The sequence below is a fragment of the Drosophila hydei genome, unplaced genomic scaffold, assembly GCF_003285905.1.
Source record: "Drosophila hydei strain 15085-1641.00,03,60 unplaced genomic scaffold, DhydRS2 tig00000343-arrow-arrow-pilon, whole genome shotgun sequence".
In the NCBI taxonomy this organism is placed as follows: Eukaryota; Metazoa; Arthropoda; class Insecta; order Diptera; family Drosophilidae; genus Drosophila; species Drosophila hydei.
In genome coordinates, this window is record NW_022045713.1 from 940,824 (window position 1) to 966,997 (window position 26,174).

Genomic DNA, 26,174 nt, shown 5'->3' on the forward strand with positions numbered 1-26,174 from the left:
GTTTGCAAAAATTGTGCAAATTGTTGTAAAGCTATAGAAATTCAAATTTAAATTCAAATTAAGCCTTGGAATCAATTTAAAACTATTTTCCTCAAGCACTTTAGACATAAGTTAAAAATTCTTATTGATATCATCATATTTGCTGTTTATCCTGATAATCAATTAGCACTTTTCCATTTTATGTTTGCTTTCTAAACTTTTTTCAGCTATATATTAATTTATATTCACTTGGATTAAATTTTGTATTCAATTTGATAGAAATTTTGAAGTGTGCAAAGTCAAGTCTCTTAGGATTGTCTCCTATAAATCGAAAGAATATGTCCAAAGTTTAATAAATTTGTGAAATAGATAAAAGAAAAATAAAAACAATTTGGTGCAACTCGAACCTGCCTGAGGCGAGCGAACATGTTCGACGCACATGTTCGAGCCGGCCACAAGTCATTTACAACCTCGGCCAGGGGGTTGGCAATGCTAGACCGGGCAGCGACGTCGACAGCGCTGCCAGCGCAGGCAGCGGCTTCGGCTACAGTTTGGGCTTTGGCTTGGGCTGGCCCACACATGCGCCAGCCACATGTGTGCTCCGAGCGTGTCGCAGTCGTTGGATTCCAATGCCAATTCCAATTGAAGTTTCCGCCCCGCCAATTGGGCCGGCCAGTTATGTTGGATTGGTCACTGCTGGTCGAGTTTAGTGTGCTATTTGGGGCACGGCGGGTTGGCGGGGCTGTAAAAATGGGGTCCGGCTACGGGTGTTTACATGGCCAACGGCCAATGGGGGCCCATTGGGCAGCACAGCAAGCAGTAAGAAGCACATGTTTGGACACGCGCTCTCTCGCTCGCTCACAGACGCCGGCAGAGCAGACGACATGTGTGAGCTGACTGGCATGCATGCATGTGTGTATGTGTGTGTGCTTGTGTCTGGCATGGCTGTGTGCGAGCAATTTGCATTTCATGCGTTTAACTGGCGACATCTGGCGGATTTTTGTGCGCGCTGCAAAGTATGCAAAGATTTTTTTACACGATCGTTTTTCGCTGCACACTGTTGCCTAGCTTTGTGCGTTGCTATAAAGTTTATGGCACGAGATCGAAAATGAAAAATGCATTCTTTTCTTTTACATTTTTTTTTTAATTTGTATGTATTTTTTATATTTGTATTTTGTAACACAGACAACTATTTTAATTATTAATTTACGCTTTGTATTTATTATTGTTTATGTTCAAAAAATTACACACACTTGAAAAATATTTGGTTTTTGTTTTCGAAATTTTACTTATAAATTTTTTATTTGCACATTTCGCTTGCTTGCAACAGTTTTTATTTGATTTTTGTTTTTGTTTTTCTTTTTATTTCTGCTGCGATTTAAGTATTTCTTTTGTGCATTGTTTTGTTTTTGTTTTTGTTTTATTTTAGTATAAAGTTTTTTTTTATAGCTACAATTAAATTTTCTAATCTTTTATGATAGTTTTTAGCTTGCTTGCTGGGCTTTCAATTTTGGGTTTCTTTTGTTTCCAATTTCGATTTCAAATTCAGAAACTTTTGTGTTTGTTGCTGTTAAAAAACGAAGAAAAAAATGTTGAAATAAAGAAAATGTTTTTCTTGTTGAGTTGAAAATAAAACATAAGTGTTGTATGATTTGTATAATATTTGCATTTTTATTCAATTTTTCTTGATTCTCTATATGAACTATATATATAGGTATATAGATAATGTATATGTCTTGTCTTGTCTTGTCTTGTCTGAAACACAATTCACTTGAAGAATTTCACAAAAACAAAAAATTAAAAGATTCTCTTCTCGCTTGCTCTTTCACTCGCTCCCTCTCTCTCTCTCTCTCTGGCTCTTTCAACTCTAATAAATTATGCACGATAAACTTCATAGTAGAAAAATTGCTCGTATTATTGCCGCAGGGGTGGGGGCTGAGAGGGGTGTTTATTTTAGGGGTTGTGTGCGGCAACAGTAGAAGCAATTTTTGCTTTAAAAATTTTTTTACTTTCTCTTTCTTTTCTTTTTTTTTTTTTTGGTAATTGAAAACCAAAGCAAAACAAAAAACAAAGAAAGCAGAAAAACTAAAAAACAAAAAGAAAAACTAAGTTAAAACTAATTTCATTCTTTTTCGATTTGAATTTTTCGCTCGCCAAATAAATTTGTACTAAAAACAATTATTAAATATTAATCAAAATGTGAGTTGTTTTTATATATATTTAAAAGTGTTTTGTTTTTTCAATCAAATAACGAAAATCAACAGCAAAAACATGTATGCAAAAAAAATTGGTTCATTTCTCGTATTATTTGTTACCCTCTCTTTCTTTCTCTCTCTTTCTTCCAGGGAAGAGAACAAATACATACGTTAAGTTCCTCAGTCTTCTAAATCTAGTTGTTTGTTGTTGTTTTTGTTTTTTTTTTTGTTTTGTTTTCTTTCTATAACTGTTAATTGCTTTTCGCTTGAAGTTTTACGTACAAATTTCATTAATTTTTCACTTGTTTTCTGTCCTTTTCTAATGCTCAACTGCTGCTAAATTTTTTGCTTTTGCCTTTTCACGAATTGTTGTGTCTTCTTCCTCGATTCTTAAGCTAATTGTTTACAAAAAAAAATTGTGTTTACATTTATAGATTTATTTATGTATGTAAAAAATTTGATTACTTTCCATTTTTTTTGTTTTTTCTTTTCTTTTTTTAATTACAATTAATAATAGAATTATTTTCTATGCAAAAAATGTCTCGAAATTATATAAAAAAAAGGTATATATACATATATATATATATATACATATATGTATATAAATATATATATATATATATATATGTATATGCATATGTTCATATATCGTTATATAATAATAATTATAGTTAATAAGAATTCTTTTATACAAGTGTTGCTCTTTAGTGCCTAGATATCTAGATTTACTAAAATGTACATCGATGTTTAACAAATACGCGATCTTAAAACACACACAAAAAAAGAGTTATATATATATATACGTTTACTATATAGTATATAGTAATTATGTATTTTGTCGTGTCTTTTTTTTTGGATTTACTTTTAGTGGTTTTTTTTCAGTAGTAGTATTTTTTTAGTTTTTTTGTTGTTAGTTTTGCTTTTATACAAATTTTTGTTTTTGTTTTGCTTACTTAATTGCTATAAATACACTGGAAAATGTGTCAGACGCAGTTGTCCTGCCGCATTCATATATTCTTAATTTGTTATATATATTTAAATATACATATGTTTCGCATAAATTATGTATTTTAAAAATATTTTAAAAAAATTGAAAAAAAAATTGTGAAAATTAATTGTAAACAAATATATTTATATATATACACATATATAGATATATATATATATATACACATATATATTTCTTATAGGTGTATGTAGTATAGTACTTCTTTAGCAGAGACACATATAAAACGTAATAAAAAAAAAATTGTTGAAAAAAAAATTGAGTTTTTTTGTTTAAAATTATATTACATAACGGTTATTGCTTTGGTATTAAATGCCTCTGGTCGTGTTGTCAGTCGCCTTCAAGGAGCAGCCGAATGCTTGCATGTGGCAACAACAACTGCTGGCGCAATCTTTTAGAAAGTTGCAGTCAAGGGGGGCAAGGGTTGGGGCCGTGGCTGGGGCTGTATCATAACCGTACGACAACTGTGCTTCACTATATGTACAAGGGGCGGAGGCGGGGCAAGGGGCAAGGGGCGAGTTACGAGGTGCAGCATCTTTAGAAGATGCGCGACATGAGGCGGCTGCGGCTGCTGGCCAACTGTGCTGGATGATGGTGATGGTGCTGCTGCTGCTGCTGTTGGAGGTGGTGGTGATGTTGCAACTGCTGCTGCTGCTGACCAGGTGGCAGCAGCGCATGTGGATGCGGCTGTAGCACATGTGCAGCCAGCGGGCCGTGCAGCGTGGGCGGCGGGTGGGTGCTGCTGTTGCTGCTGCTGCTCCAGCTGCTAAAAAGTCATGCCTCCTCCTTCAGCGAGATGGGGTGCGCCGGCAGGCTGGAAGAAGCGTTCGAGTCATTGTCGCCGCTCACGCTGCCCGCCAGCGACAAGTTGTGTCCAAATTGTGGAGGAAAGCCCACTGCCACGCCCATGGGACAGGGCGACGACTGCGTGGGTAACTGTTGCTGTTGTTGCTGCTGCTGCTGCTGTTGTTGCTGCTGCTGCTGCTGTTGTTGTGCCTGGGCAGCTGCCTGCAACTGCTGAGCGGCGGCAGCTGCTTGGGCAGCAGCCACAGCATTGGCCGCATTGGCAGCAGCGGCTGCCGCCTTGCCCTGGTTGACGACGCACTTGCGCATATGCTTCTCGAGGGTGGAGGGCACGCTGAAGGGCATGTCGCAGAAGCGACAGCGATAGACGTCCTTGCCGGTGCGGCCGTGCGTCTTCATGTGGCGGGTGAGCTTGGAGCTCTGGGCGCAGGCGTAGGAGCATAGCTCGCACTTGTACGGCTTCTCGCCAGTGTGACTGCGCCTATGCACGGTCAGGTTGGAACAGTTCTTGAACACCTTGCCGCAGAACTCGCAGGTGTCGTTCCTTTGGCGCGACTCCTTCTTCAGCAGCGGTCCCTGCAGCAGCGAGTTGGCGCCACCCAAGCCGAGTGGCTTCAGCTTCAAGTTCTCGAAGAGCGCCTCATTGCGATGCAGCGCCGACATGCCCCACCAGTCGCCGCCGTCCATTTTCATGCGTTTGGACAGCTCGAAGGGATTGGGAAACGGATTGAAGAGCGGCACCTGGGCGGGTCCGTCCTGCGGCTGAGGCTGGAACATGTTGCAGTTCTTGGCGAACTCGTCGCGCAATCGCAGCGCTGCAACTGGCAGACCGTTCAGCTTATCGCCAGCCGCGCCTGCTGCATTCGAGGCGCCACCGGCTACGGAAGAGCCGCGATTGTTGTTGTCGACGGCAGCGGCAGCAGCAGCAGCTGCGGCCACAGCAGCCGCCTCCTTGCGGCCAGACTCCTGCAGCGCCTGCTTGTAGGCCTCCGAGTATTGAGCTATGTTGGACAGGCCGAATTTGTCCATTAACTCGCCCACCAACGAAGTGGCGCCGGAGCTGGTTGTCTTCGGGCTCTGGCTCTTGCCGTCGATGCGATTGTTGACGCTGAGATCCTCGGCTTCGTAGTCAACATCCTCGCAATCGTCTAGCTCATCCTCATCATCTTCTTCAGCGTCAGCGTCGACATCCTCATCGTTGAGCTCCTCGTCGGAGTCCTCTGGGTTCGGATCGTCATCGTTGTCCGCCTCATTCGTCTCCAAGGAGTCAGCATTGCTGCCGCCGTCATGGCCATCCTGATTGTTGTCGCCGCCATTGCTGCTGCTGCCGTCTTGGCCCTCGGCGGGGCTGCGATGAACGCGCATGTGCTTCATCAGCTTCTGGATGTGAGAGCACTCGAAGTCGCAGGCAGTGCACTTGTACGGCTTCTCACCGGTGTGCGTCCGTTGGTGGATGATCAGATTGTTCTCGAAGCGGAACTTCTTGTCGCAGTAGCCGCACGCAAAGCAGCTCGCCTCCAGCTCAGCCTCGCTGCGCTCGCCCTCTAGCGGCTTGCTTGGCGGCGTGCTGGCCGTGCTCCGTGGCGTGCCCGGCAGCTGTGCAAGTTGTCCGCCACCGTTCTCGGCGCTCTTCTCGGGCGGCGTCAGGGAGTGGGGACGCGGTGTCGCTGTCAGCTGCACAGAGCTGGCTGCGGAGCTGGGCGAGGGGCTCGCAAAGCGCGGCGATTGCTTCTGTCTAGGACTCGGCGAGCTCGAGTTAACAATGTTGCCAGCTCCAGGGCTTGTTGTGCCCGCAAGCTGACGCAATCGCTGCGAGTAAAAATCCATCTGCTGCGGTTCCAATTGCAAGGCGGCGGCGGCGGCGGCAGCGCCCGCTGGACTCACAGCGGCAGCTATCGGCTGCTGTTGCTGCTGCTGTTGAAGTTGCTGTTGCTGCTGCTGCTGCTGTTGCTGTTGCTGCTGCTGCTGTTGCTGCTGAGAGCTGAGCGAAGGTGGCGGCAGCGCAGCGGGCGGCACTGAGCCGCGTTGACTGCTGTTGCTCGAGGGCGGCCTCTGCTCTACGCCGCTAGGAACATTAACAGCAACACCTGGCAACGGTTGCTGCTGCTGCTGCTGCTGCTGGGTGGTGGCATTGAACTGAGCTTGGGCGGCAGCGGCGGCGGCAGCCAGATTGAAGCCGTGATGTCGGAACTGCTCGCTGACCAGCTGCTCCATGCGATAGTGATCGGCGGGCGTGGGGCGGCCAAAGAGGGGCGCCACGCTAGGAACTACATTGCCCTGGGCCAGCGCCGGGGGCAGAGGCATACGGAGCAGTTGGAACGGATTCGCGTGCATCGCCTCTGGCGGAGCCAGAAGCGGATGATGACGCATGCCCGCTGCCATGGCCGTGGCCATGTTCTGTTGCTGTTGCTGCTGTTGCTGTTGCTGCTGCTGTTGCTGCTGTTGCTGTTGTTGCTGCTGTTGTTGCTGCTGCTGTTGCTGCTGTTGTTGTACGCGCTGCTGCAACAGTTGCTGCGTGGGTGAATTGCCGCTGCTCGCATTGCTGCTGCTGCTCGTGTTGGCTGAGCCAACAGCACCAACAATTGCTGTTGCGCTGCTGTTGCTGCTGCTGCGTTTTGCCGCTGGCGATGCTGACGCCGACTGTGACGCCGACTGCGACTGCGACTGCGAGGCAACGGCCTGCGCCATCAGCGCGTGCAAGGGCAGCGGCATACCAACAGCTGCTGCTGCTGCTGCCGCCGCTGCTGCTGCCGATGAGGGACTGAGGCTGCGATTGGGACTTAGGCTGGCGTTCGCAGCCGCCGATGCGGCTGCATTGAGGGCGGCGGGCGTGGCCACAGTCAGGCCTGCCTCCACGTAGATCTTGACGCCGTGCGAGTGCTGCACGTGCTGGATGAGGCGCCAGGCGGAGGTGTAGCGGGTCTTGCATCTCGAACACGTATAGTTGCTGGGCTCTGCAAAGCGATAGAGAGCGAGAGAGAGGGGGAGAGAAAGAGAAAGAGAATGTAGTTTAGTTATGTTGTCTGTCAAATATGTGAATTGGCAGGAAATGAGGCTGCCAGCAATTTGCCTTATTAATTATTAATAAATGCCAGCAGAGAGCGAGAGTGGGCGGGGCAGGGCGGATGCGTTGCAGATATTTGCTGCTGCAAAGTTTCGGCGGCGAATTTATTTATTTATTGATTTTGTGTGCAACACGCACACACACACACACACACACATACACAGATAGGGAGACGCGTGTTGCTGGCGTGCTTAGCATACAAATGGGCGCGCACGGCAGCAACATCAGCAGCAGCAACAGCTGCAGGTGCTGTCCCTTACAACAGGATATTGCCACACATACACACACAGCCACACACCCACACACACCTACACATGTCATGTATCGTAATAGTTTTTCTTTTTTTTATGTGATTTGCCGTGCGGTTTGTCGCGACGTTTGTTAATTTGCCACGGAAACCGAAAACTGGAAACCGTAAAATGCCACTGAAAATCAGAAACCACCAAAACCACCCGAAAGGAGCCACATGTCCTGCGGCGGAAATTACAAGCGAACACACACACATTTGGCCATAACTATCGACGAGGGTTCAATTGGGGGAGCTGGAGGACAACGCAACAGATGCGATTTTTAAAATGAAAAATGTGAAAATGTGAAAATTTGCTACGGCCAGAATATAAAAAATAAACCGAAGACAGCAAAAATAATAATAATAATAAAGAGATGCTATGAAAGCCACAGTGAAGCCAGCCAAAAGGCAAGAAAACGACTTGCGAATACACTAGAAGCTGGACGAGACTGGACATGGCTGAGGACTGAGATCTTTAAAGAAGCTTAAAGACAAAGTGAAATGCTTGATCTGCGAGGCGCACAAAAGCAGGCAAACATGTGTGGGAGAGAGAGAAAGAGAGCGAGACAGAGAGAGAGGGGGAGAGGTCTGAACTAATTAGAAGAGTTCTGTTGTGAAATGAATACTTCAAAGAATTATTCATCAGTTCGATACAGCTCAGAAATGAAGCTCAAATCCATCTCTAGCTATGTCTATTACACAGCAGCAGAGTTCAAGCTAGGCTAGACGTCTTGGTTGCCGTGTCAGGGTTAGGGTATTAGCACGTAGAAGCCATGGGCACAGGCGCGCCACCACAGGGCTAATCGATGGAAGCTGCTGCACAGGTCAACACATGTCACCGCAGACGCTGGCCATGCGGGCAACAAGGTGTTAATGCGCCGCTATTAGAAGCCAACTACCCCTGGGGCAAGAAGAAGCAGCAGAAACTGTCGAAAACTGAGCAACGCACTTTGCATTTAAATGACGCTTTAAAAAATATTGAAAATGAAAATGGAAATGAAAATGAAAAGGAAAATGAGCGAGGAGCTGGAGGAAAACGCATGTCGTGCACGAGTCCACAAAGGTTGAGCAGGAGCTACACACACACACACACAGACACACACACTCATACACACTGAGAGAGATGAGGTAACTACACTTTTGCTTTTTCTTTTGTTTAGTTTTTCGTTGTTTTTTTATTTTATGACGTTCCGCGCGGCTGCAGCTTCTCGTTTTTTAACTTCCTGTCAAAGGTGAGAGCGTGCTGAACATGATTTGGCCACGACCCCGGCGCAAGGACAATGCCGATCAACGGGTTAAGCAGAAGCAGCGAAGGGGGAGGGGGATCTCTTGTGCCCAAATCCTGGCCTGATGCGGGCCGCAGGAAATGCAAATGAATCTGACAGATACATATAATTCGTTCTCAAATAAAGGGTTGCTCTTTAGGGGTTAGGGGTTGCACAGGGGCTTAGCACGTCGCTGCCAACTGCTGCTGCTGTTGTCGTTCGGGATCAGGATCATTATCATTTGGGCACATCATGATTGTCATAAAAAACGAGGCAAAAGTTGTCGAAAAACGTGCGGCATTTGCCAACTGCTCCTACTTTTTGATAGGCATATTTAGACGCGCGTTGCGCACGCGCCAAGCGCGCATCCTTTATGCCCTGGCAGACACAACTGCTGCCTGCCTGTCTGCCTAGCTAAGTGTCTGTCTGTCGGTCTGTCTGTCTGCCGGTCTGTCAGTTGTTTGCCCTGCGCCAGGCACGCTCTGATTTTGGCAGCTCGTTGAGCTGAGGCTGCTCGCCCGCTGGCATTGTCCTGCGGGAGTTGGGACACCAGCTTCAGCTCCAGCTCCAGTTTCTGCTTCTGCTACCGCCTCAGCCGCCTGCTCAAGTGACCCGAGTGACTGCATTCAAAGCAGCTCAGACGGAAGCGAGCAAAACAAAGCAAGACCAAGAGTCGTCTCGTCTAGAGCCAGGAAATGGCAAATTGACCGCCTGCTGCAAAGTGGAGCCAGGAAGTGCGCCAGGACAACGCCACGTATGAGCAATGCCAGCTAAGGAAAAGACGAGAGGTCAGCGGGTGGGCAGCAGCAGCCACACACTCACACACACACACACAGAAATGCACACACAAAAAAAAGGGTTGCACAGTAATGGGATAATTGTTGCAGCTTTTTGCCGCATGTTGCCAACGCAGCCGTCGAGTGTCCTGCGGGTTCCTGCGGCGATTTGCATGGCTCGACCTCTGCTTAAGCCTTTCGCTGTATATCCTTTTCTTTTCTTCCTTTCTCTTTTGGTTGTTGTTTGTGGCACAAAGCAAGGCGCGCGCGTAATCCTTTTTGTGGGTGGACGTGAAATTGCATGAGCCGAGCGCATTAGCCATTGATTTCGATATTGAGATGGTAAGCAGGTGGCACGACGCCGAGGCAGAGAGGCGTGCCACTCTTATTTTATATACATATATATATTTAAAAAGGGGGCGACACTAATGCCTGGCTTAGTGCCAGCATGAGTCAATAATTGAATGCGAGTGCGGTGAATGTAAAAAACGGACTACTGACTGAATGGCTGGATAGAGGAGGCCAGCGGAAGCGGGGGCGAGGGAAAGTGGCTGAGGATGTGTATTGATAAAATGGGTTCAAGCACTGTTGTCCTTTTGGCTGACCTGCGACCTGTGAGCCGCAACCCCAACCCCCACAAAAAAAATTCACTCAACCCACTCTCGGCTGATGGTTTTTCATTGTTGCTGCGGTCGCGACACGCTGTGCATTTGAAACTTTGCCAGCAAATTGATAATTAACATGACACACACACACACATATACACACACATGCGCTGACAGGCAAACAGCGTAAAAAGCGTGTAAAAAATTTTCGTGACATTCGCGCGCTGCGCCACAAATATTTTCATTTTCCCCACATTTTGTTGACAGTTTTTCACAGCGAGCTCTCTCTCTCTCTCTCTCTATGTGTGTGTGTGTGTCTGTACTGTAGCTATGGCAGCAGTCGCTTCATATTTATAATTACCAAATGGACAACAATTGGATGCGAGGACAGCAACAGCAGTGGCAACAGCAACTCTTGAATGCGAGAAAAAAGCAAAGCAAGAAAAAAGTCAAACAATGCGTAATTAACGTGACAGCCACAGATACAAATGTATCTGCTAGTGTGCATCCGTATCTGTATCTGTATCTGTATCTGTATCTGTATCCGTATCTGTATCTGCGGCAACTGCGTTGATGTGCTGACAGTTTTGCATTGTCAGGAGTCAAACAACTTTGTTGTCGCTGACTTTTGCCGCTGTTGTTGCTGGTGTTGCCCGTGTCAAAAGCGCAAAGTTCAAGGGTTAATTTGCGACAATGTATGTGTGTAGACACATACGCGGTTCAAATGCGCACGACACGCATCAAGTGTCAAGTTGTGATTGCTTAGGCAAGTTAATCTATAAAAAACTCACTTAGACAGCTAAAACTAGCATGTGAGTGTATTCACGAGTGTACTCACAAGTGCATTCGTGAGTGTGCTTTAATTTCAACGAATGCTGGTCAGCAAATGTATAATTAATAAACAAATTATAGTCGTTGATTGTTTGAGTGTACTCATGAGTGTACTCACTAGTATTCACTAGTGAATTCAATATAAAATGAGCAAGCATAAGGCTGCAGACAAATTGAACTGACCATTCGATTTTATTCATGTGTGTATTCATGAGTATGAATGAGTATTCATGAGTGTATTCATAAGCATAGAATATAAAACGAGATGACCACTGAGGTCCATATACATACATGGAAACAACATTTAATTTTTATTCATGAGTATGGCATAGGCATTCATGAGTGTATTCATTCATGAACCTGGTAAACATTCAAATATACAAAAGCTTAATTGAATTCATTAGCATTGACATTTATGACATGAGTATTAATGAGTATTCATTACCCGAGTACGCATCGAGATGTAGCTGAATACCTTTTTAGTCACGAGAGTAATTCATGAATTCACACTTGCTGTGCACTCATTCATTGATTCATTCAATCACTCACTCAATCAACTCGCTCGTCGAAGTCGAACTCGAACGACGCCTGTCGATTGCCGTCGCGTGGCCTGTCGCGTCTCACCTTTGACCCCTGCAAGCCGCTCGACACGTGGCGCGTTGCGTTGGTCAAGTCACCAACAAGCTGACCGCCTCAATGGTCAACGCTTGTCCCGATTTCTGACCGACTCGACCTCCGACCCCTTGCCCTGCCTTAACCCCTTCAGCTATTTCTTGGCATTCGCCTTTGTGCGTGTGTCAAATCCAGTTCGCATTCGCATTCGCATTCGCATTCGCTTTCTCAGTCCTATTCACATCCACATTCGCATTCGCACTCGAGTGTCCTGTGTGCTTTGTCCACTCAAGTGGTTTTTTATCCTCTCCCTCTACCCTCCCTCTCTCCGACTCTCTCTCGCACATTCCTTTGCCTCTTTAAATTACCCTCGAGGGCAGCTCGACTTCTGTGGTTGCTGACAGCTTCTGCTACAGCTTCTGCTTTCTGCTGCTTTGTTCAGTGTCCTGTTGGGCTTATCCCTTCCCTCTCTGCCTCCACTGCCTCTCTCATTCCCTTAGTCCTGGTTATTGTTTTTATTGCTGTCTTTTGGCGTTGGGCTTTGGCTTTTCATCAGCTTCGTCGTTCGCAGCATTTGCATTGAAAAATGTCAAAGTCAAAGGGCAGCAGCAGCCGCGTGACAATCGAAGCTGCCCCTCGCTCTCACTCTCACTCTCTCTCCCTCCCTCTCTCTCTCTCTCTCTCTCTCTCTCTCTCTGTTCGCCTGTTGTCCGAGTGTCCTTTTTGGTCCTGCTGCACTTCAGCTTTATCAGCCGTTTTGCGCTTTGATGTCGCCCACGTTCCCATTTTTTTTGCTGCATGTCCTTCGACATTCTCTCAGCTGCTTTTTTCTATTTTTTCAGTGTCGCAGGACAAAGCGTTTTACAGCGCAATTGGTCAGAAAGGTCCTGTGAGATGGGTGAGCGGGGGCAGGGCAGGGTCGTGGGCGAAGGGGGGTTTGTTATGTTAATGCAGCTGCAGCTTATCGCGCGCTCAGCAGCCCCGCGGCCCGATCAGCAAGGATTTATGGACAGCCGTGAGTGCAAATCCTTTGACACACGCACACACACACAGACACACACGCACTTCAAACACATTTTTTAGTGCACATTTTTGCCGCCTCGTTTGATCTACATTTTTATTTGTTTTATTTTAGCGCTGGTCACTAAAGCGAAGTTGGGGGCAGGGTCGAGGGGCTGGGGGCTGGGAGCTGCTGGCTTTTAATTTTGATTACGCAAATATGCGCATATAACAAACATGCCACAATCTGTGGGCCCACTGCTCACCTGTGTGCACCGTGTTGGCCTCGGCATCGACGAGCTCCATTTTGGGTCGCTTAGCCAGTGGCTGTTGGCACTCGTCGCCCGCTGGCAGCACTTGTGATTGCTCCAGCTCATGCTGCCGCTCCTGGTCCTGCTGCTGCTGTGCCTCGTCGTGCTGCTGTTCTTCTTGTGGAAGTTCATCGTCGGCGAGTGGCTCTTGCTTGACCTTTGGCTTGTCGTCGAGCTGCGCGCAATCCTCAATCGCTGCGCGTCCAATGTGAACGTCCTGCTCGCCGGACCGTGGACTATGCGGTTCCAGAGGCAGTGTTTCGCTGTCTGCCTTGGGCGTTGTATTGTCGTTCTCTGCCAAGGGTATTGAAATGTTAGTTGACGAACTGTCAGCTGCCAGCTTAGCAAATACTTACCGTCCACCAGGCGTTTGGGTGTGCTGCTTGCCCCATCGGCCAGCAGATCCGCTGGACTGGGCGGTGGTGTGTGAATGCGTGAGCCGCTCGCTGCGCTGCTCGCAACAGCAGCAGCCGCAGCCGCCGCCGCAGCGGCAGCAGCTGTGGCCGCAGCAGCGGCAGCGGTTGCGGTGGGTGGTGCAACACCAACCGGAGCCGATTTGCGACCTGTGATTGGCGCCGATATCGATGGACGGCGATTGACCAGGCTCAGTGGACGGCCCTCGTCGGCATCGCGATCCATGCTGGGCGCCTGTGTGGTGCACTGGCCATAGTTCTCCTTGTTGCACTGCAACACCTTGTGCTGTATGAAGCGGACAATGTCCGACAGCGCGAAGGTCTTCTGGCATGCGCCGCACGTGAGGATGTCCTGCGCGGCGACCGCATCGTTCTCTGTCGAGTCGGAATCTGCAATGGGCGAGCAAATTTGTGTTTGGGTTTAGTCAAGGCTATTGAATTGTGGTGTGGTGTGGTGCGGTGTGATGCTACGATGCCCCACCCTGCACCACCCGCTGCTAGCTGTCAGCTGTGTGACACTTTTGCACTTGCAGATCATAAATTTGCGCAACATTTCTCGCTTTTATGGCCATCGACTGTTGGCCATCAATTCTGGCTTAATGCGCCGCCAAGTTAACCATATGAGCTGCGCTGGGTGGCTTGCTCATTGTCTAATTTACTTCTGCTGCTGCTGCTTTTATGGCAGCAATTCCCGTCCGATTGCCATGAATAATTGTGTCGCAGCGAAGGCTCTCATTAAAGGCCACCGAAAAAGTCGAAATATTGTGCTGAGCCATTGGCTGAGCACTTAGAAAAATCAATATCGATAAAGGTATAAATCGATTTACAGCAGCTTATCGATAAGTTTTGCGTTCAGCTAATCAGAGTTTCTATGCATTAAACAAAGCAAACAGCAATTGGCAAATGGCAATTGGCATTTGGCTTGGCATTCACACACACACGCACTCGCACACACACACACACGCACACTAAGTTGGATGTGTCACAATTGATTTGCAACAACAATTTACGCCTGGCAATTTGGTTGGGTTTTTACGCCGCCAAAGTAGCTGGCAGCACCCATGACCAAATGGCAGCTATGACAGCCCTGCCCAAACGCCTCCTCCTCCTCCCCCTCCTGCTGCTAGTCGCAACTGCCGCTACTCACTTATTTACATATGGACACAGCTCTGGGCGCTGATAAGAGGGCGTGCTACTAGCAGTTGCGGCAGCAGGGGCTGGGGCGGGTCGCTTGTTGGTTAGTATTACGCGAATCGATTCGCTTGCACTTTAATTTATGTATTTGCGCGCGCCCAAATAAAGCGACAAATGGTAAGTTCACCCCAGCAGAAACCACACTCAATCGAATGTAATCTAAGCCCACACCTCCCCCCGCTCAGCACTATTTGCATGTGTGTGCGAGTGTGTGTAGATATATGAGAACATAAATTCCAGTAAAATGCCGAAAAATTTGTGAGGCGCCTGCAATTAATTCGAGTCGCAATGAACTCGCAAAAATTGCTGCCAATTGTTTGTGCCACAGACCAAGTCGTAGAAGAAGAAGAAGAAGCAGAAGCAGGAGAGACCATAGCAGTGGCATAGCCGTCGACAGGGGCAGCCTGCCCCGGGGCTAGGCAACTTTTGGTAATTTATCGATGAATTTTGATTGACCAAGAAACAAGAACTTCACGCCCCAACTAAGCACAGCAACACACATAGAAAGGGCCTCGGAAACAGCTAGAAGCAGAGGCAGAGTGGCAACAGAAGCAGCAGCAAATTAGCCGCCAGGCACATATGGCCAACAAGGGCCAGGCAAAAAACTTGATTGAAATCGACAAAGTTTTCCTCACTTTGTTTGATGCGTGTTCATTGGTCAATCAGAACCCGAAACGGAATTGACCTAATTCGAATGCCGATCAAGCTGAGGCCTCATGACAATATAATCTATAAGAAATGTGCGTTTCTTTTGTTTAACAAAATTGTTTTATTTATATTTAATCTTTATTATTTAACAAAATGTTTACTTTAAAGACTTTTTCCATTTCCTTTCTTCTCTTTCCGCTTAAGCCTCACAGTTGACTGCGCCCTTAAGCTAATTGCTCATCTTTTATCACGCACAGACACTACTCACGCACTGGATTAGGGTCTAGCCTTCTCCCACCTCAATGCCAACTCCGCCCGCTGCTCGAGCTGCCTTGACTTTGTCAATTAGCTGTCGCAACATTCATACCAAAAAAAGCAAAAACAAGAAAAATATTTATTGACGCGCTGTCGTTTGCCACTTGTCAAGTTTGCTGCTGCTGCTTTTGTTGTTGTTGTTTGGGCAGTTTGAACAATTTGCGGTTGCCCACACACACACACACACACTCATGCACACACACATTGGCTAATGCGCCCCGAGGCGTTGTTCAACTTTTCTTCTCTTCTATTTTTTTTGGCCACGTCCTTTGTCCGTTCTTTTATGCTGCGTGTGTCCACCCCCGCCTGCTGCCGCCCGCTCGTTTGCTATTTTTTATCAATTGATTGTCCTGCGACGGGGTGACAACAAGGTCCTCACACACACACACATGGTTTTATTTAGCTCATATTATTATTACATGTTTATATACATATTTCTTTTTTTGGGAAATTTTTTTGATTGCTTGGGCGGACCGTGGCCCGCTGCCCGCTGCCCGCTGCCCGTTGCCCGCTGCCCATTGCTGACTTCACTTTTGGTTTCTGTTTCAATAATAACAACAATAAAAAACATAAAAAAAGAATATGTTTTCGCTTCCCCTCGTTGGCCTATTGACATTCGCTTTTTTATACCCATTTTTGTTGCCTTTGCTGTTGGGTATTTTATTTATTGATTGGCGATCATTGGCGTGAAATCGACGCAGGACGCAATTAGCCGCCTGTCTGACTCCATGAATTAAACATGTGTTGTTGTTGCTGTCAGTTGCTGTTGTTGTTGGTAGTTGTTAGCTGCTGTTGCCGCTGCTGCCGTGCGATTGGCCAGTGGACAGCTAGCGGGCAGGTAAAACTGACTTGTTACCTGCTCTGATGTTGTAGGCGTTGCCTCGCGCTCGTTTCAGACTGGGAGAGAGTGTTTGAGTTTCTGTGTGTGTGTGTGTCGGCCAGGGTTAACAGGGTAGGGGGCGTAACTATTTGCCTAAGCGATTAGATTAGATGCGTGTGTGTAGAGAGATTAACGCGCGCGTCTGGCAAAAACTAGGTAAATATAAATAATATACAAAACTTATTGACAGCTCCAAAAAGTCTGCTGCAATATTATGAGCGAGCGGGGCAGGGGAGAGGGTTGCAACAGCAGCAGTCAGCAGGCAGCAGGCAGCGACAGCAGCTGCTGGCCAAAAAGGTGTATCGAAAGGGTGTTCAAAGTGCCAGCAACTGTCAAATGTCAGACAGACGCTGACAGTCGCCTGACAAGTGTCAACAGAAGGTAGCTCTAACTCTTGGTCTCTCTCTCTATGTGTGTATTTGAGATAGAGAGAGTGAGAGTGAGCTCACGTGTATTTGGCGAATATTTCATAAAGTCAGCTCATAAATTGAATTATCTGCACAAAAGGGCAAAAAGGACACGACCTAAAAAGGGTTCGCCACACGCTCACACACACAAAAGCGCAGCCAACAACAGCAATTTAAGCAGCCAGAACGAATACGCTCAAGACCCACTCCACCAGTCCACCAACCCCCACCCCCGCGCCGCTGCAGCCCCTCACTTGACCAGCTGCGCTGACAGCCAAAAACTGTTTCGAAAATCTCTTGAATTTTTCGCAAAAATGTCTGTGATGTCATCGCATATGTGTAATTAATTCAGCTGCGCCTCCAGCCCTCTACACACACACACACACACACACACAGAGAAACAATAAATAAATTGAAGTGCGTCGATTTGTAAACCGCGCAGCTTAAGATTTATTTACGAGCTGCTGGCAAAGGAAAAAACTATCCTGCCGCTATTAATATGCGCCTAAGTGTGTGTGCGTGTGTGTGTGTTTGCCAAGTAGCACAATTAAGAATTAACATATTAATAGGACTTTTGCGCAAATTATCAGACAGGCACAAATATGAAGCTCGAGCAGGACTCAACTACAGATACACAGTCAGAGATACAGATACATCTGCGGCATCTCTGTCTCTCTCGCTCTCTGTGTGTGTCTGCTCGCTTCGTATTTTTGTTATTTATAACATTTTCATGTTATTGACTGCACGCTGCGGCAACTGCCCCAGCAACCCAACCCCACAAAGCCAACCACCTCCCATATGCGGCCTCCATCTCCAGCTTCCAGCGTCTCCTGCTACTGTTGCTCGCCCCGCTGCTGTTGTAGGCGTGGCACAGGCAGAAAACAATACGTTGATTGTGCTAATTTATGCCCCCATCCACATACACACACACACATACATGTGGAGCAAAGGACGCGCTTTATGGCCAAAAAGGTTATGGGCCAGTCGAGGCTGGCTGCGCGTCGCCGTGGTTGGGCGTTTCGCCGGTTAGTTGGAAACCAGGCTGGTCATAAAAACCAGGCGAGCGCCACACGGACGACTGTTTTTAGGTGCCCACGCACACACACACACACCTACACTAGCAGGCGCGGACCAAATGAAAAATGGCGACTGAAAAATAGCGGAAAATTGTTACGTGAAAGAAAGAAGAAGAAAAAACAGCCAACCAAATGTGAGGCAACTGCAGCGGCTTTGATGTGCGCCCAGCGGAAGGTCAGCGCAAATGCTGCAACACATGAATACACACACACACACACACATACATATATATATATATTTATATATAAGAGCTCGTTGCTCTATACCCGCGCGCAGCTTAAAGCTCTTTAAAGATATTTTGCCAGGCAAAGCAAGCAAAAATCTAATTCAATTGAGTTAGATTTATAAGGAAGGGAAGTCTTAAGGAGAACTAATTAGAGAATGTCCGTCCGACGTCTCGACAAAGCAAATAAATGAAAATTCATTTTTGTCTCAATTTTCAGTATTATTCGGAAAGCTATTCCTAGACTAAAGTCATTTAATAAATACAGTTATTTGTTAGAAAATGTTATATATATTTCATGAATATTTATTAACTTTGCTTAGCTCTGCTGCAGTTGTTCCTAGGAATCCCACTCAGCTGAAGCCTATTTGCAGTTAGCTTTAAGTTTTAATCTATTTCTTACAAAGAAAATGTTTCTAGAATATGTTTAAATATAAATTAAAATAATAATTAAAAACTCTTTTACCCCCCACTCTAATGTGTTCACTTGAAATATTGTTTTGAAGTTTTCTTTAATTTATGAAATGCTGGGAGAAGTGTAAGAAGCAGAGCTTATTATGACATCAAGTGCTCCATTTGTCGAGTCGTTGTCTATAGACAAATAAATTATGTACTAAAAAACAACTTGCTGATGTTGTTGTTGTTGCTGCTGCCGTTGTTGTTGTTGAAGAGAAATGCTGTGTAAATATTTAAAAATGCTGAGCCACATTTTGTTTGTTGTCGTCTTATTGTATTGTATTTTGTTTTTATTATTATTAATGTTGTTGTTGCTGCTGCTGCTGTAGTTGTCGTTGTTGTTGCTGGGTTTTGGCCAACGGGGCTGCTTTTTGAGCTCATTTAAAAAGTTAACGAACAAAAAACAAAAAAAAAACTGACAACGAAAAAAAGGTTAAACAAATTCGAAATTTTTCGTTGCTATTGCGATAACACACACACACACGCACACACCTTTGTGGGGGCGCATGTGTGTGTGTCTGTCCACTACACTCGCACACACAGCTTGACAGTGACAAAGCGACGTCAGGCAGCTGAAAACTCTAGCGGGGGCAAGCGGAATGCCTTAATTTGTTTAAACAAATTACGTGGATAACCAACAGGCAGGCAGCAGGCGGCAGGCAGCGGCTAAAGGTGTTTCTTTCAGTTCTTTTTTTGGAGCAGCTGAAACTACAACAAACACACATGCAATTGCCTATCCCCCTGTGCCTGTGTGTGCGTCTGTGTGGGTGTCTTATCAGTTAGCTGGCGGCCAGCTACGCGTCGCCGTTGCCATTGCCATTGCCCGTTGCTGTTGGCGTTGCCAGCGCCTTCATCGCAAAGTGTTTTAGCATACAAATTTGGTTTTATTTGCTTGCGTTGTTGTTACCGTGTGGTGCCCGCTCCTCTGCTCTCCACCTGGAGCGGCGCTGCTGCTGCTTCTGCTGCTGGTGGCCAGGTGCCCCTGGCATAGTCCAAGGGCAGCGAGGGAGCTTCGACACACTAGCTTGCATGCGAGGGTGGCGCAGTGGTTAGCCAAAAGCCAAACGCTGAATGCTGATAACACCCGCATGTGCTGCCCGACTTCATGCCCATTCCCCCTACACATCCCCATCCCCCACATAACCCCATGGCACTGTGTGTGCGTCTGTGTGTGTGTGAGTATCTGGACAAACAAACAGTCCGCCAGGTTGAGGTTGAGTGAATGAGCCATATGCAAATATAGGCGGCCTGGAAGCGAGCATTAAATGTGGTCACATATTCAAGCACACACTCACACTCACACTCACACACACACACTGACACTGTGTGTATTTATATATCGTACTCTATATGCCTCGCAACAACAACAATGAACTGAGCCAAAAGCTGGACACACACAACATACGAGGACTGTTGGACTATATATATACACAAATATATATATCTTATATATATATAAGGTGGGGTAACGTTCATCGGGGGCATATATACTATAGCGAGCTGTACAGATAAGTAGAAAGGAAATGAGCACAACGGCGCGTAACTCAAGCGATATGTATTTCAGTTATATTTCAAAAAGGCAGGCATAAGCACTAAGTTATCGATAATTATATCGATAAAGCAAACTTTTCTTTTACTTCAAGCAAAGGACTAATGACAATATTAAAAATGTATTTCGACAATTAATTGTTAAATACGTCAACATGCAGAGAGCCACTTAATAGAGTTCATAACTGTGTGTTATCGAATTATCGATAAATGAAGAAAAAGGGCAATGCCTGTGGGTTGGCATTACAGTTGAATGTTATGCTATCGATAGCTTCTTCGATAACAGCAGCTGTACAAGTGCCAATTGCCCACGTTGACAACGACTGCAAATGCTATCAAGGCTTGCGAAGGCGACAGGGCGGGAGCTTGGGAAGGCGTGGCAGTGCCATCTGAAGGTTTCAGCCAACAACAACAGCCACAGCGGCCAAGTCCAAAAGACCTGGCCCGCTGTTTGCCTAGTGGCATGAAGCGTCGCTATTGTAAGTGATAAGAGGCTGTTGATGTTGCTGTTGTTGCACGCTTGCGACATTGTTGTAATGTGGAAGTTTTACTTTTAATTTTTCCAGGTCGCTAAAATATTTGTATTTGTATTTGTGTTTGCATTTTGTGGTGAGACGCGCGGCGCGCAGTTTGCTTTATATTCACCCGAAAAGTCAACGACAACAACAACGGACATGCCATATGTAAATAGGCGCGATCTATATAAGCATGTCTATATATACATATACATATATATATATATAGTATGGGCATTGTAGATAGGTTGGGTCTATGCCATATAAGACCTGGGTACACATAAATATATCTCAGATTGTGTGGGTGCGGGCGTTCTTGTTGTTGTTGCTGTGCTGCTCGCTAGCAGGCGCTTATCAAAAGTAAAAAACAAAAACGTGGAAAGAAGAAGGCAGCTTGGCATACACACGCAGGCACACACAATTTCTACTTTACTGTCGCTGTGTCTCCCATGTGGAGGACGGCGAATGATTAAAGAGACAACAAGAAGAGCCGAACAACCGGAAAGGTGAAGAATTCTTGGAAATGCTGCAAACTATCTTGAAAGATCGTCTATCTCAGCGCGACTTATTACGCGCAACATTGCGTTTTGATAAGCAAACACACCACGCCCCACACGCCCCCACGACTCCACTCCCCACACGCCTACTCAATACGCTCCACTCCGAAATTATTTTGGTACACTTACGGCTCAGCGAACGGAATCCATGATCCTCACTGATCGACAGCATTTTGTTGTACATTTTGTAGGCAGTTTGTTTTTATTTGTTTTTGTTTTAATTTAATAGAAAATTCACTTTGTCATTTAAAAAAAATAATATTTTTTTTCAGTGTTTCAGTTTTTGGCACATCACAAAAATATTCTTATATACGGATATATATATATATTGATATTGTTGCTATCAAGGCACCGCGTTGCACACACACACGATCGTAGGTAATCCAAGTGTCCTGCGCTGTGTGCGGAGCCAACAAAAAAAAAAAAGAACACGAATCTCTACTTTGGAACGCTTTGAATTCTCGCACGTGTAACGGTTAAGTTGATGTGTGAGTTGTTTTTTTGGTTTTGCTGAATGCGTTTTTACGTAGTTTTTCTCGTTTAGCCTAACAGGATCTTGAGCGCGTCCTCTGGTATGTACGGGCTGAGCGCGTGTGTTGTTGACCCCACAGAGGCTTCACGTGGACTGACAATCGAAAGTCTTCCTGTGACGGTCGTCGACGGTCCTGCCCCTGTCTCTCAGTCTCTGAGGCTGTGCGGTCGACGTCGACGTCAACTGCACTGTGACTGCGTGTGTGCGAGTGTGAGTGTGCGGACTGCGTTTGCCCTCGGTCCGTGTGCGGGACACACGAGAAAAACACAGAGGAAAAAAAACACAACAAACACAAAAAAAAAACGTGTGTGAACGCGCGCACACACACACACGGGGTAGTTGCTGCTTGCCTCTCGCTCGCACTACTCACACTCATGCGTGTGTGCTGCGAGTGGACGTCGACTAAGAAAAAGGGGGATGAAAACATCTTTGGACTCTGCGGCTCTGCTCCCTTGGCCAGCGCCAGCGCCAGCGCTAGCGGCAACTGCGCTGCTGCTGTCAACGTTCGCTGCCAGCGTCGCTGCCAACGTCACTCGCTTTGTTTGGCGCTCCTTTTGCTATGCTCTCCCCCACCTCCCCTTTGGCCTACCCATCGCCAATTGAGCTGTTACACAGCAACAACAACAGCAGGAAGATACAAGCGGCTAATGATAACTGAAGATCTGAAGGCAACAGGCTGACAAGCAGAGCGAGAGAGAGGGGGAGAGAGCGAGAAAGAGAGGGAGCGTGAGAATAGAAGCGGAGCGAATCAGTGGCAAATTCTAATATATTTTTATATTCAGATATTCAAGAATTTATTAAAAATATATCAAATGGAGTTTCTTCGTGTATGAACTAAAGTCTTCAGATCATTGCTATATCAATTCTAATTAGCCACGTCAAGTTGAAAGACTTTTCAATCATTTTTATTCTTCATGTATTGCAAATATAAATAAATATTGTCAGTAGTATAAAGTAAATATTTATATTAATTTTTAAATAACTTTAAAAATAATTATAATATTTCAGATTTTAGCTAAGCATAAGTTAAAGTCACAAAAAGGTATTAAATTATATTACTTGCACTATACACCTCTATCTATATATCAAAATCCACTATAGATCTGCATGAAAGTGTGAGTTATCTAGTTACTTTGGCAAGGCAAAAGTAAGCTGATCTTTCGTTATTACTGAGCTATTCTAGTTTTACTATTAGCACCCAAGATCCCATGTAGTATGGTACATGTTCCTCTCAGCATCTAATGCGCATATTTGACACAATCATAGCCCCATTCTCATGCTGTTCCACTTGGCTGGCAACATCTTTGATGTGGCTGAGAATCCTTGGATTGCGCATCCAACTGAGTTGAGTTTGTTGCCCTCTGCGCAGTGTTGAGGCATCTGCGCAGCTATCAACAAAGCGATAGAGAGAGAGAGAGAGAGAGAAGGAGAGAGAGAATTTGCGCTTGGTCCATATGGAAGCTGCGCAATAAGCGTGGCGGCCAGCCCCGAAATTCTTGATGCCCCGTTAGCCCCGACTGGATCTGGATCTAATAATAGACGATGCTCAGCTGAAAGAGCGAGCGGGATGCACAGCTAGCGGGCAGCGGATGCCATAATACTTTTCCATAGAATTTTCAGCCAACAGTTGTTGCTGCTGCTGCTGCTGCTGCTGCTATGTGTGTGTGTGTTGTTTTTTTTTACTATAGCTTAATCCTTTTCGGGGGGTAAGAAATGTTTTTTGTTTTCCTTTTTTTTGCGCGCGCATTTCTTGCAATCGCCTTGGCCCAGGAGACGGCTGCGCAGGCGCCGAGCTGAATGCTAGGGGTAGGCCACGGTCACGTCTTGCGTGAGCTGCGCAGCGTGTAAAAGGATGCTGCTAATGTCCTGCCAGGCAGCATACATAATAATAAAAAAGGAAAGAAGCAAAAAACGTGTCCCTGCTTTGTGCGCTTAATCAAATGCCATTCAATGCGAAATGGAAATGGGAAATGGAAAATATTGCCTCACTATCAGCGGGCAGGGGCTAGGGAGTAGGGGGTATGAGGTAGTGGAAGAGCCGCCTTGCAATTTTTTATGCAATTTGCTGATCGACGCCTGATTTCTTGAGTTTCGTTTTTCCTTTTCTTGAGCTGTTTTCCTTTAGTAGTTTTTTTGCAACCCCGAGGGTGCCTGCGTGTGGATCGACAGCTCCTTTTTTGCTACTGCTGCTGCTGCTGCCTTGCCAATTGCTTTGTGCCGTGTGTCCTGGCCAGGTAGGCGCAGGCTGGGCTCTCCACCCCTCAGATGTCAGATATGTGTGCGTATGCGTGTGTGTGTGTGTGTAACGGCATTTTTTTTCTATGCAAATTTTTTTATATTAATTTTTTATGCCCCGCGTGCGTGTCCTGCTTGCGTGTGTGTGTGTGTATGTGTCCTTGTTGTGTTGTTTTTTGCTCTGTGAGCTGCTTCTTATTGTTTTTTTGTTCGTCCTTCTTTTTTTGTGACTGTCAGTCGCTGGGTTCCTTGGGTGGTGGCCAAGATTTTCCCAAGATATGAAATATGCAGGGGAATGAGCCAGCGCAAACAGGGAAGGGAAGCAGGGCAGCCGTTGTCACATGTGAGGCAGACAAGGTTTTGCATTTGATTTAGGCAGGACGACCCAGAGCCAGGACCCTCGCCGGCTGTGCGCGACTTGTCCTTGCGCATTGATTACCGTCGCTTTTTTAATTCAATTCAACAATGATATAAAAAAAGAAGCTGCCGCTGCCTGGGTGCAAAGCCCGATAAAAAAACGAAGCGAAAGAAAGGACGACGCACCCTGAAAGAAGCTGTGTCCCGGGCCAAGCACCCAAGACGGGCAATTGTCGTCTCCGGTTCTTTGTGCCCTGTTTTCCCTATGCACATTATCATTTCTACTTTTTTCTCTTTATTTCCAGCAGTTTTCGTTTAAATGAGCAAATCTTCCCAAAAAAATGCATTCGTTTTTAACGGAAAATTTATGAGCACTCGCATCGGGTTAGCGAGAGGATGAGCCAACCAGCTCCTAACTCTTTTTTTTGTTTTTTTTTTTTTTGCATAATTTCAGTCTTGGTTTACCGTTGCGTGTTGTAGATAGAAATCCATAGAATTGCTGCGCATTTGAGCTAACCAAATAGATCTCAGGAACAACAGCCGTGAATTGGCAACTGAATAAAAATAGGGTAAAATAATCAAAAAAAAATAAAAGAAGAAACAATTTTTGAAATTTGAGAAGCGAGCAGAAAAAAACAGGTACAAAAAACTCAATGAAAATGTAACGGTTTCTTGTAGAGCTTGAAATATAAATGTAATAAAAAATATCTTAAGAAACTAAACAAAAAAATGTTTAGAGAAATGTTTCAAAATGGAGTTTTCTGAGATGGAAATTTGCATAATGAAACAGTGAATATTTGATTTAGACTATCTTAATTTATTGAGAGAAACTATAGCTCATGTTAAGTAAAGAGAGTGTGAGCTGCATTTAATTTCAATGGGCTCTGAGGTCTCGCTGTAGGGGTACGTAACCTGCTTGACCTGTGCAGGACTTAAGCAGAGAGAATTCGTTTAGCTGCTGTCATAATCGGGCGTATCAATCAGTTTTTCCCGTACACACTTTTTTTCTTCTTTTTATATAGGTTTTTCCTTTTGAAGTGCTTGTCGCTTTGCTAATTCCCAGCAACAATGAAGGAGAGACAGAGCGGGAGGGAGGGAGAGAGAGAGGAATAGACGTGTCATAACTGAGTCGCATGCATAATAAACAGCGGCGAGGGAGTCTCTGTCTCTCGAAAATCTCAAGTCCGAGTTCGAGCTCGAGCTCGAGGCCCATTCAGAGCTCGTCAAATGTGTTTTTGACAATTATTGTTGTAGGTGCTCCGTTTGCTTTATGTGCAGATCATCGTGCCGATCGTAAGAAGCAGGATGATCATCGTCATCATCATCATGATGTTGATGAAATGTTGTCATTGGACGTGGACACAGGTCGACCGACACCGGACAACAGCGGCGCACGTATGGGACCGAGGAACAAAACATAAAAAATGAAAAGAAAAAGAAAGCAAACTAAAGACGCAGACGAGGCTGACAATCAGATACAAAACACGCACCGATACAGATACAGCGATACGGATACAGCTACAAAGATATCTCGGATGGAGTTGGACGGAGACAAAGTGTCCAAAATAGCTGCACGTTGAGCAGCGTCCAGCGTATTGGACATGCCAAACGATCGCACACACCCGCACCCGCACACACACACACACACACACACTCACACATACAGTCAGAGTTTGGGTCTGTTTGCGTTGGTCTCTTGGGAGCGTCTCGGTTGCTGATGGGATCAAGACGCGACGCATTGACACGCAGATTGTGCAACTGGCCAGGCAGACTGGCAACAACGGCAACAAAGCCGCATGCTGCACATGTCCAACATACAACAGACAACGCCCGCTCCCCACTGCTCCCCTGTTTGCTCTATGACTGAGTCACAAAACTTTCTTCAATGTGCGCCGCAAGAACGAAAATGAAAATAGAAAAAATAAGCTGCCGAGAGCATGGGGGGGGGGCCAAATAGAAAGGGGTAGGGGAGTGGAAGGGGAAGGGGGTCACAACAATTACTCCAAGTGACACATCTTCATCTTCATCTGCATCTGCGGCGTGTGTGGACGTGCCACATGCGCCGCAGAATTGGTTAACCC

At 46.0% G+C, this 26,174-nt stretch overlaps 2 protein-coding genes across 2 annotated transcripts in view; both read right to left on the minus strand.

Moving 5' to 3' along the window:
- Positions 1–3,477: 3,477 nt before the first annotated feature.
- LOC115483080 (intrastrand cross-link recognition protein-like) lies at positions 3,478–3,951 on the minus strand (the record flags this gene model as incomplete). The annotated part of the gene is made up of 1 exon (XM_030224056.1): positions 3,478–3,951. A coding segment is annotated over one exon (234 nt), but the record flags the coding sequence as incomplete, so codon positions are not given.
- LOC111602876 (AF4/FMR2 family member 4) overlaps positions 3,873–26,174 on the minus strand; it is a 51,810-nt gene continuing 29,508 nt past the window's right edge. The window contains exons 2-4 of the mRNA XM_023320203.2: positions 13,093–13,539; positions 12,692–13,030; positions 3,873–6,938 (exon numbers count right to left, since the gene is read on the minus strand). Coding sequence (XP_023175971.1) covers positions 3,955–6,938; positions 12,692–13,030; positions 13,093–13,539 — 3,770 coding nt within the window. The 3' untranslated portion in view covers positions 3,873–3,954. The remainder of the gene's footprint in view (positions 6,939–12,691; positions 13,031–13,092; positions 13,540–26,174) is intronic.